This window comes from Oncorhynchus keta, chromosome 34 (assembly GCF_023373465.1).
Source record: "Oncorhynchus keta strain PuntledgeMale-10-30-2019 chromosome 34, Oket_V2, whole genome shotgun sequence".
In the NCBI taxonomy this organism is placed as follows: Eukaryota; Metazoa; Chordata; class Actinopteri; order Salmoniformes; family Salmonidae; genus Oncorhynchus; species Oncorhynchus keta.
This window is the reverse complement of record NC_068454.1, coordinates 64,019,131-64,031,419: the sequence shown is the minus strand read 5'-3', so window position 1 is coordinate 64,031,419 and position 12,289 is coordinate 64,019,131. Positions and strand designations below refer to the sequence as shown.

Below are 12,289 nucleotides of genomic sequence, written 5' to 3'. Positions count from 1 at the left end.
CTCTCAAGGACATTCAGAGACTTGTCCCGAAGCCACTCCCGTGTTGTCTTTAGGGTAGTTGTCCTGTTGGAATGTGAACCTTTGCCCCAGTCTGAGGTCCTGAGCGCTCTGGAGCAGGTTCTCATCAAGGAGAGGCCTCTATACTTTGCTCTGTTCATCTTTGCGATCCTGACTAGTCTCCCAGTCCCTGCCACTGAAAAACATAACCACAGCATGATGCTGCGGTAGCCTTCTCTTTTTTGGTAGCCTTCTCCAGATCTATGACTCTACACAATCCTGTCTCGGCGTTCTACGGACAATTCCTTCATCCTCATGGCTTGGTTTTTTGCTCTGAGATGCACTGTCAACTGTGGTACCTTTTATAGGCGGTGTGTGTCTTTCTAAATCATGTCCATTCAATTGAATTTGCCACAGGTGGACTCCAATCAAGTTGTAGAAACATCTCAAGGATGACCATTGGAAACAGGATGCACCTGACCTCAATGTAGTGTCTCATAGCAAAGGGTCTGAATAATTATGTAAATAAGCTATTTCTGTTTTTATTTTTCATAAATGTGTAAAAATGTCTAAAAACCGGTTTTCGCTTTGTCATCAGGGGTTATTGTGTGTAGATTGCTGAGGATTTAAAAAAAATGTAATCCATTTTAGAATAAGACTGTAATGTAACAAAATGTGGAAGAAATCAAAGGGGTCTGAATACATTCCAAAGGCACTGAATATAAGTTACATTTGGGGAGATCTAATTGTATGATTGCTGCCTTGTAGCTTGACTGAGTCTTGCATTTGATAACATAATATGGAGTCAGAATAAACATTGGTTATATTTTGTTGTTACACTTACTTGTTAATCTGTTATCCTCATTATAAATGGAATATCTTATAGAATTCTACAGTCTGGCCACAAAGGAATGTTGTTAGTGATTTACAGATTTCTTTTTGACTGAATAACTGAATAGGACCTTAAGTTCACTCCATTGTTTTTGTGTGACAGTGCTCTCTTTCCAGGGGCTGGAATTAAATTTAAATTCCATCAAATCAGGAGATAAATTGAAATGTAAGAATGAATAGTGTCATCCCTTTTCAATGAGAAAGTTTTCCATTTTGGAACTAGAATTTCAATTTGCTTTCACCGGGTGTCATGGAGGACAGGTATGTTTGTCAGGAGGGGTGGAGGGAGTATTACTGAAATAGACCCCTGTAGTTAGTGGAAAGGTTTGTCAACGTGACTCCTGCTGGAGCTCTCCTCCCGATGTAGTGATGACCTCGCCCTAGGGAAAATAACACAGTAGTGAAGAATAGATATTGGATATTGAGACAGAAATCCGATTCACACAGATTCATTTAGTGCAGACACAGCAAATTCGCATAGACAAGTGAGAGCTAAATCAAGCCCAGACAGGAAGACATGACAGAACGATAGACAGAGACCACAGACAGACAAGAAAAGAAAGACAGACTAAAAATAAAGACCTTATGGAATTCAATGTTGGCCAGAGTGACATAACTCATTTTAGCATTTCAAAGTAATTTTTTGAATGTCACAAACGCTTATATTTAAGTTATGATACTGACCAGTCTTCTTGCAAAGTTGTTTAAACTGGTTGGTCATTATTTATTACTGTAAGTCGAACATTTTATATTGGCAACCGTGTCAGCATGCACTCCACCCGGCCCACCACAGGAGCCACTAGTGCGTGGAAAAAAGCACATTCTCATCTTGCTATCCCTATCTGTTGCAGGTGTGGTTTCAGAACAGGAGAGCCAGAACCCTGAAGCACAGGGACCACAGACTCCCCCCCCATCCAGAGTCAGCTCACCCTATCCCCAGTCCCTTTCTACCTACACAGTCTTTCTCCAAACTCCTCCATGGGATCAAAGATGTGAACCGCCAGGTCCGACATAGAGAAAGTCTCTCATTACCAGCCGCTGAGCCACAGCCAGATGCACAAGGAGGGAGAGGAGGATTGCTTCTACTGTCCATCATTTATACCCCCCCTCTTCCCGCTCTCTCTGGGGGATGCCGGGTACAACAGTCCCTCATTCAGTGTGTGAGTGAGACACGGCAGGCTCCTGGGCACTAGCTCTCCAGGTGCTTTGCCAGAAGCACGATTGTGGAACGTTGCCCAGGAGTTCTCGTTCTGCTCCCAGGGCGAGGGCCAGGCCTTCCATTACTCACTCCATCTGGATTTATTCATCTCCAGTACACCCACGGTGGACTCCAGTTCGTTCGTGCCAGCAGAACCTTCGACTCGTTCTCCAGTTGACCTACCTCACTGGAATCAGCCTGTTGTGACATAGGAGTTGAGAACCACAATCCCACAGACCAGGGTTTCCTGTACAGGGAAGTCTCAGATGAGTACTCAAGTCCCTCCGGGCTCTTTGATGCTATGCAAGAAGCCCCACTACCTGAACTGTCTTCCCAGTGTGTGGAAGACATCTTTGAGCAGATATAGATGGAGAAGAGTTCAGTGGAAAGACCAATAAACACCCCTGCCTTATTCTAAGTCTTCAATGGCGAGGGTTGCCACTCCAGGTTTGAATAGGTCTAGCTCTTGTGAGAAGTAGTTCTATTCCGGGACTGTTTCAATTAAGCAAATAATGAACATTTTAATTATGTCGATGGACTTATAACCAATCCCAAATTGAGTTTGGCAACATATAGACAGACTTGAATGTATTACAATAGGACTGTACAATAGGACTGTTGCATGAATGAAATTAGCTGCTGCTCTGGTACGTTACTACTACAATATAGGGTTAATCTATTTATTTTTAAAACATGTATTTAACCAGGGAAGTCTCAGATGAGTACTCAATTCCCTCTGGGCTCTTTGATGCTATGCAAGAAGCCCCACTACCTGAACTGTCTTCCCAGTGTGTGGAAGACATCTTTGGGAAGATATAGATGGAGCAGAGTTCAATGGAAGGACCAGTAAACACCCCTGCCTTATTCTAAGTCTTCAATGGTGAGGGTTGCCAACACTCCAGGTGTTGGGACCCTGGGACCCACGTATTTAATGGTGAATAATTTAAGTAGAATTTGACCATTTATTTAGCATAATTATCTCTTTATTGTATTTATTCCAAATAAAACACCTCTTTTATATGAACTGCTGCTTTGGTAATTTATTATCTCATAGTTGACAATGAAATAGAGCAACCAGTTTATCTTTATTTAACTCAAGTCAGTTAAGAACAAATTTGTATTGCCTTGTTCAGGGGCAGGGAAAGATTTGTACCCTATAAACTCTGGGATTTGAACTTGCAACCTTGTGGTTACTTGTCCAAAGCTTGAACGACTAGGCAGTAATTTGAGTCTAATTTATGAGAAAGCTTTTAAATCACTCTTCCTTTGTCATTGATAGATTTGAGAGATATATTTTTGCAGAGACTAGACTACAACCAAAAACGGCGGAACGTTGTAGGTAGGCGGAACCATTAAATTGGTGTGATGTTTCCTAGACGTCTGGAAATACAGATGGCCATCACTTCCGGATTTACAGTACGCACGTGAGACAGTTAGAAACACGTTTGTTTTGCAACTATTTTATTTATCCAGATGAGTTAACAAAGGCCATTCATTAACTGACTGGAAATCAAGTCGTTGGAAGCAGATATCTCACAGGTAACTGAATGTGGTTTTATTTCTCCCTGCCTTCATAGTTGCAATTAGCTTTGTACCTCAACCAGAGACCCGGTCTCAGAGCATTTCGTATTATACTGTATGTAAATCTAACACGCTCCATGTATACTGAACAAAAATATAAACTCAACTGATGCAACTATTTTACTGAGTTACAGTTCATGTAAGGAAATCAATCAATTTAAATAATTTCATTAGACCCTAATGATGGTTTCACGTCACTGGGCAGGGGCGCAGCCGTGGGTTGGCTTGGGATAGCGTAGGCCCACCCATTTGGGAGCCAGGCCCACCCACTGGGGAGCTATGTCCAGCCAATCAGAATGAGTTTTAACCCACAAAAAGGCTTATTACAGACAGAAATATGTCTCAGTTTCGCCTGGGTGGCTTGTCTCAGACGATCCCGCAGGTGAGGAAGCCGCATGTGGAGGTCCAGGGCTGGCGTGGTCTGAGGCTGCGAAATTCTCTACAACGACGTTGGAGGTGGCTTATGGTAGAGAAATTGACATTAAATCATCTGGCAACAGCTCTGGTTGATGTTGCTGCAGTCAGCATGCCAATTGCACACTTCCCTAAAATGTGAGAATTCTGTGGCATTGTGCTATATGACAAAACTGCACATTTAAGAGTTGTGGCCTTTTACTGTCCCCAGTGTTTTGTTCAGTATATGTGTTACATTTCATATGTATTAATTTGTGAATGTCCAGTCTGTGAATGTAAAGTCTCCTCCTGCCAATTCTCCTCTTATGCCTCATGGTCCGAGTGGCTCTACGCTTCATGCGGACTGGGCGAGTAGTTGATTGTCTGGGCATGATTATTGTTATACCCACTGAGGAGCTGTATCTGCACTTTTATAGGCTTTGCCTTGGTAGCAAAATGATGTCATAATGGCATTGACATGATACAATAGTAACCATGCCATTCCAAATGCAACAACTGGGGAAATAGACAAAAGGTCCTATTATTTAAAAAAAGTACAGCTTATAAAGGCTTAATATACAGTATACATAAAAGCTTCACAAGCACTACATAAATACTTAACAAATCATCTATAAGCATGCCATACTCTATAAATGTTGTATAAACATATATTGCGTTATGTTACTTTTAGCATTTCACCCTTTTGTAGGAATGGTTATGTCACACTTTACACACCATTTATAGAGTATGACATGCTTATAGATGATTTGTGAAGCATAATTTTTTTCTGAGGTGTAATAATACGATAATTACATGACCTAAAAGCTCCTCTTCTCACAGATCTCCCTCCCTCCTTTGTTCACCTATTCCCTCTATCCTCATCTCTTCTCCTCTCTTCCCAAATCTCCCTCTCCCTCCCTTTACTTATACTCCCTCTATCCTGCTCTCCTTTCCTCTTCTCTACTCACCTCTATGCTTGCACGGGTACATGTAGCCCCATTAGAAGAAGCATATGCAGAAAGCAGGAGAATCTGTAATTGCTGCAGATGTAAGATGTCTCTGAACCCAGGCATGGGATCTCAGTAGCGAGCCCTTGTGGCTGTGCCCATCAGTGACGTTGCTCTCGGTGCTACGGTGTAGTACTCTCTGCCCGGCAGTGGGTGTCGACCTGTTTCCTGGGCTGCAGACATGAAAGCTTTGCTATTCCTATTTTAGTGTTAAAATATATATTGGTCTCTGGTTCTGTTTTGACGTTGTTTTGTTGTTCCCTATCAAACTTCATACGACAATAAGCTGCTGTTATTGTACCGCAGACGTGTTCCTGCATGGAACAAACAGTCAGTGATCTATAAAGAACTTGTACTATAAGACATATTAATACATGCTCAATGTATAGGCCTAACCTTTCTATGGCGGTGAACTGCCACTGTTTTGTTAAACCATACTGAACTCTTTACTATAGTGGCGTGTCATTCTACTATGCCTGTGACATGGGAATCATGCATACTTGGAGACATCCAGTATAGCCTTTGTATGGAAGTGAACTTCCATAGTTCTGTTAGTGGAACCATGTAGTATGTCAAGTCCTATTATATCCAGTAGGCTACAGATAAGCAGTAGGCTATATATCCTGTCTACCTGACTGCTCTTTTTCATTGTCTGTCACCTCAGGAGCTGAGAGACTTTAGGGTGGTCTGTTCTCTCAGTATGTTGCAGATCTACTGACAGTGTAAGGTACTCTAACCTGACAGAGCCACATCTCCCCCTGTTGAGGGAAAAGCGTACTTCTGCAGTTTCCACACCATGATAAGCATAACCACTGTTACTGTTAACTTTAAAACACTTCATGACTAGGGCCAGGAGATTTTCCTGATCATGTGACAGGGATGTGAACAGGAAAAACCCTAGACCCTATACCATCAAACTGAAACATGACCATTTTCATATCGTCTAATGACTGTTGCTCAACAAATACACACAATAAACTCTCTATGATGTCCAAAGTACTGTACCCATTACCAGGGGTTCTTAAACTTGTTTAGCTTGTGACCCAAAATAGAAATGGACCATTCTCCCAGGACCCAAATCGTCATCCAACGACCTGAATTAAGAAGAAATTGTGTGTGATTGATAGATGTATTCTCATAACTCACGGCCCACCTCTCACATGCCCAGGGCCCAGTTTGGGTCTCAACCCATAGTTTAAGAAACCCTACATTAGACAAATTATTTGCCAACATGTTGAGGACTTCTGATAATTTACGCTCTGTTTAATTTTCGTCTGTCTAATGGAAGAATTCCCTGGGCTGGTGTAGTTCACAGAAATTCCATTTAAGTGCCATGAATAATGATAAATGTTTAGTTTGACTAAAAGCTTATGATAGCTCCTAGTTTCTGTGCTCACAAGCACCAAAGGAAAGTAAAAATGTAATGCATTTAATTGGCAATCACCAAGAGAGAAGGCCCTCATGGGTATTTTGCGGCACCTGCCGGCAGATGGCGCTAATATTCCTCTTAGGTTGTTTTTCAACTGCGTCCAACGAATTTATGCAGTCGGCTATACACTTGTCATGTTCCCAGGTGACCGGCTCGTACATAAAACATCTTCCATTCAGGCTGCAATGGCGTCAAATTCCTTTACGTAGCTTTAATGGCGAGGCGTTATGAAAAGGAAAAATATGCATACCATCAACAAACAAAAAAAATCCACAACCATACTAGTTGCTAATGCTACTTTCTGATTTGGAAAAGTGTAGTGTTTTGTCGACCTTTGGAAAGTTGACCAACTAATTTGTTTCCATCGGGCCTTTCCTGACATTTTGTTTTATCCTACATGTACATCCTACAAAAGGTTGGCTGGAAGCCTGGTTAGTTGCATATCCCATCCCTGCATTGAGGTATGTTTTCCAGCCCATCTCTCGCCGGCTCTGCAGTGTCTAAATCTAACCATGATGGCGTTCCGACTCCAGTGCAACTCAGTGTGAACAAGCGTGATAGTAGTCGGAATCTGCTGGACAGCTGCATAGATTCCAGTTGAATGCAGTTGACAAAACGATGTTAAAGGAACAATAGCGCCGGTTGGGCTAGAGTTGACAGCAGACTAGAGTTTTTTAAATGAACCTCAGACTCCTTTGTTGCTATGCGTCAATATTAAAAAATGTACATTAAATCCTTCCCGTGTACCTATGTTTGTCCTCTGTTGCGTGCCTTTCATAGTATTTCAGTCAGTGGTTGTATTTGATTAAGGTTTTATTAAAATGTGTGAATTTCAGCAAAGGCCCGCAACAAGAGAGGATGTACATGGGTTCATTTAAAAAACTGGAGTCTGCTCTCAACTACGTGGAGGAGTTGAGGTACTTGTCAACAATTGGCTACAATTTGTATGCCAGGTGATGTCATATCTTAATAATACGTTTCCATTACTGGGCGTTACAGGTTAGCTTAAACAAACGTTGCCATAGTCACATTTTTCTTGACGATACTTTTTTTCCCCGAATCAAGAAATTATCTTAAGTCTTTGTCCAGTTGCAGGTGGTTCTCCAAAAACCAGAGACTTTTCAGAAAGATTAAATCCACGTTTTGCACTGAGTGAGGTGTTCCCTCGTCATTATAGCTGCCAGACATCTTGCATGTCCCAACATCTTTGTGGAAGTAGAGGGCAGCGCATCACACATTGCGAGCAAAACAAAGATGTACACACATGCAAGAGGCATTTCTCACTCGATACAAAACTTGGATGTAATATCTTTCTGAATATTCTCTGGTTTTCAGAGAACCACTTGTAACCGGACACAGACATTTCTAAGATACTCTTTTCACAGAATCAGAACAAAAAAAGTGTCGCCAAGAACAGGCAAGTTAAAATCTATGGCAACAGTTTGTCTGAGCTAACCTGTAACATGCTGACGACGCGAGCGGTGCAAGATAAATGTCCACATGCGCTTGCGTGGCCAGGCGCTAAAATTGAACTTGGTTGTATTTGTGATGCTCATCGCCTGCAAACCCTCCTCTCCCATCTCCTCATTGGTTTTTAGGAGCGTATACCCACGTGGGTGATTGAAAGAGGAACTGAGGTCCACACTCAGTTCATCTTTGTGGTAATGCACCATACTGCCAAATAAAGTCCAAAGAAGCCTGAAGGAAGGAGGAGAGATGACCTGAAATGAATTCGTTTTATGGTTTTATCTGTGGGTTAATTGTCAGAGTAGAGGACCTTGTGCATTTCAGGTAAAATAACAACCCAATGTTAATATCCCAGGACCAATTAGCTAGCAACAGCAAGCTAGCTATCTAAATTGCTGTAAATGTTTTAATGATTTTTGACCTGTCCCCAAATGTATATAATTGGTTCAGAGTTTGTTTTGATATTTCAACCTGCGTGTCATGATTACGTCTGGTGTGGGTGAACAAAATCAACTTGTGCACGCAGACGCACGCGTGGTTTGGTCAGCCTGTAATGCCCAGTAATGGAAACGTATTAAGTTATATCACGTTATCTGGCATACAAACTGTGGCTTACGTTGAAATAATCTCAAAACTAAATCTGTTTGCATGGTAGCTAGCTAGACGTGAAGTTAGTGTATTAACAGTCAGGAAGTACAAAAAGAGACTCCTCAACACTTGATTGATGAGTAAATGTCGTAATACAAACGCAAAGACGACTGACGTAATGGTCGTCAAATGAGGAAAACTATTTAGGATAATGTGGTTACATGTAGTTGATTTGTCGGTAGTGGTGCTCCCATAACACCCACTAGCTATTTGGACCGGGACGATACCAGTATCTCAATCTTATTTCCATGGCAGAAATGAAAACACGAAGCTGGTAACTCTTTGGTCCTTTAAAAACTTGCTGTATGTAAAATCGTCCCGGTCCTACAATCTATGTTGTGAGCTGTGGAAAATGCTTGTACAATGTGTAGCATAGACCAAGTTGCTGCAGTTACTTTTATATTGGCCATCACCATCACCTCTTACTGATACTTATTTCAGATTTCCATGAGTTGAGTGACCCTGCTGTTACTAGCAAATGCACTACAACCATTATGGGCAAGTTTCTTGACATACTGTAGGTAGTTCACTCACATACAGGGAGGTAGTTGGAACTATCTAAATGAGTGTTTACATGAAGCACCTAATTAAGTGGGATGTGCATAAGGCAAAGCTACAATTGATCCTCCAAGCTTCAGTTTCTGACGTGTGTGTGATTGTCAGATAGGAGAAGATGGAGGGGAAGGAGCCAAAGAAGGAACAGAAGCGGCACCAGCAGAAGCACAGCGGGCCCAAGGCGGAGAGGAAGAAGACCAGGAAGCAGCTGGGAACTCCTGCCGGAGATGACGAGCGCAAGAGGAACCCCAAAGCGTTTGCGGTCCAGTCAGCAGTGCGCATGGCCAAAACCTTCCACAGGTCAGCAGCATTCATATATACATGCCCCACTATACTACATTACATGAAAAATCATCCCACCATCCAATTTCATGTTTGCGTTTTTATAATTTATTTAGTTTATTTCACAAGGTTTACATAGTATATTGTTGTCTTTTTAGTTACTGTGACACTAATCTGTGTTCATAGAAATAGCCACAGGAGTGAATGCTGTTAACATGTATCTTGAGTGGTTCAGACAGATCAGATGTTGAGATTTAGAAAAGCGGTGTAGAGGCAGCAGCACAACAAGTGCAGAGAAACACAGTTCAACATTGTGGGAAACTATAAACACTGTTCTTTCCCCCTCTCCTAGAGCCCAGGACCTAAAGGCCAAGAAACATCACATACCCCTGGTGGACCGCACCCCTTTAGAGCCTCCCCCGATAGTGGTGGTGGTGGTAGGACCCCCCAAGGTGGGCAAGAGTACCCTCATCCGCTGCCTGATCAAAAACTTCACCCGGCAGAAACTAGCGGACATCTGCGGGCCTGTGACCATTGTCTCTGGTGAGCTGAGCTTGGATGTTTCTTACTGTATTGAGATCAGTTGGGTCGTATTCATTAGTGCACACCATAGCAAAGCACTTTGCAACTGAAAAATGAAAACAAGCACTTCTTCTTGAAAAGGTTAAGATAGTCCCTGTTTTGTCACATTTGCTTCCGTTTAGTTCCTAGTGAATACAACCTTGGGTGACCACAGAGCTGTCATGTATTGTGTTGTGTTTAGCTTGTGTGCTAACGCCGCCACACCACCATCTTCATTTTCCTTTCAGGAAAGAAGAGGCGTCTTACCTTCATTGAGTGTAGCAATGACATCAACACAATGATTGACTTGGCAAAGGTTGCTGACCTGGTAAGTTAATTTATGTATGGTGATTAAAGGCAAAATGTCTGAATTTTAAAGGCATTGATGACAAGATAGAATTGTACTTCTTATGATATTGGAATATGTACAGTGTCTGTTTTGATGCCTTATTGTTGGCTTTTTAGTATATTTTATCATGCTACAAAAATGCAGTGTTGGCCTAAACACTATTGTGAGTCCCAAATTACATCTTATTCACTATGTAGTGCACTATATAGCAAGTAGGGTGCCATTTGAGGTGCAAATATCTGTGACAATTTAATTGAACCCAGATTTCCCTACCAAACAATAAATGTGATGTGGGGAGATCAGTGAGCTAAAGACTGACATCCCTGTGGTCCACCAGGTGCTGATGCTCATTGACGCCAGCTTCGGCTTTGAAATGGAGACCTTTGAGTTCCTTAACATCTGCCAGGTGCACGGCTTCCCGCGCATCATGGGCGTGCTCACCCACCTGGACTCGTTCCGCAACAACAAGGCCCTTCGCAAGACCAAGAAGCGGCTCAAGCATCGCTTCTGGACTGAGGTCTACCAGGTCAGCACCAAAATATTTTATCTTTGGCTTCACACCATAAATCATATTAGCAATTGTGTGTGTAAAGTTGAGGGAGTCAGTGCAAATAGTCTCTTAAAATGCAGGTGAGTACAGGTAGACAGGTCTGTGCAGGTAGACAGCTTAAGGTTAGCTGCTCAACAGTCTTATGGACTGGAGGTAGAAGCTGTCTCGGAACCTGTTCGTCCGAGACCTGATGCTCAGGTACTGCCTGCCGGAAGGTAGCGGAGAAAGCAGTCCGTGGCTGGAATCCTTGGCGATCTTCTGGACTTCCTCAGAGACCGCCTGGTGTAGATGTCCTGCTGCCTGCATGACTGGGCAGTCTTCACCACCCTCTGTAGAGCCTTGTGGTTCTGGTTGGGTAGTTGCCGTACCAGGCGGCGATGCAGCCAGACAGAATGCTCTCAATGGTGCACCTGTAAAGGTCCCTGAGGATCTGAGGGGCCAAGCCAAACCTCTTCAGCCGTCCTGTAGTCTACAATCACCTCCTTGGTTTTGTTGAGGGAGAGGTTATTGTCCTGGCACCACTCTGCCAGGGCTCTAACCACCTCTCTGTAGGCTTTCTCGTTATTCTCAGTGATCAGCCCTATCACCGTTGTATCGTCAGCAAACTTGATGATGGAGTCGGTTTGGCAGGTTTTTTTGTGAAGTATTTTTATTGGTTTTCACAAATATTTTCAAACAGTACAAATCATGGATAATATCAAAAGCAACAACATCTGAACACCATACTGTAACTAACTATATACAATCTATAGTGAGCACATTTCATATTTCATTTCTTGGCAAGTTATGAGATATTTCTGATGTGCTAGATAAACCTTGGAGGTAAATTTGCAGAGTTGGCCAGTCTGTGCCAACCCTGCACGTCCCTTTCATACATCCTGCAACTCACATCTTTTCTCTTGTGCTATCGAAGTGACAAGTTGACTTGTGATTTTCTTAGGTTTTTCTTGATAAGACGTTAAAAAAAAAAAATTAAAAGATGTACATTCTGTCAGCTTGCATGTTGTAAAGGTGTTAAAGTTATGAAGGCTAACAATCGCATAAACATGACATGCAGTCTTTCTCTGAACCTAATCCAACACAAGTCCCTTTCCTGAACAGTGTTCCACGTTCCCATCTTTGTTCCCACAGGGTGCCAAACTCTTCTACCTGTCCGGTATGGTGTACGGAGAGTACCAGACCCAGGAGGTCAAGAACCTGGGCCGCTTCATCTCCGTCATGAAGTTCCGCCCGCTGGTGTGGCAGCAATCTCATCCCTACGTCGTGGCCGACCGGTGAGTGTCCAGACCTTTTAGAGCAATGTGTTTGTAAAGGAAAGTAGCTAGAACAGATTCCGATTAGAGAAAGTGACATGGTACATGCTGCTGAATGGTGCGTGTAA

At 42.6% G+C, this 12,289-nt stretch overlaps 1 protein-coding gene across 1 annotated transcript in view; it reads left to right on the top strand.

Annotated features, from left to right (window-relative positions):
- Window positions 1-3,456: 3,456 nt before the first annotated feature.
- bms1 (BMS1 ribosome biogenesis factor) overlaps window positions 3,457-12,289 on the top strand; it is a 31,198-nt gene continuing 22,365 nt past the window's right edge. Inside the window, exons 1-6 of the mRNA XM_035751098.2 lie at window positions 3,457-3,625; window positions 9,275-9,466; window positions 9,801-9,991; window positions 10,258-10,337; window positions 10,696-10,884; window positions 12,040-12,182. Of these exons, the coding sequence (XP_035606991.1) occupies window positions 9,285-9,466; window positions 9,801-9,991; window positions 10,258-10,337; window positions 10,696-10,884; window positions 12,040-12,182 (785 nt within the window). The 5' untranslated portion in view covers window positions 3,457-3,625; window positions 9,275-9,284. The remainder of the gene's footprint in view (window positions 3,626-9,274; window positions 9,467-9,800; window positions 9,992-10,257; window positions 10,338-10,695; window positions 10,885-12,039; window positions 12,183-12,289) is intronic.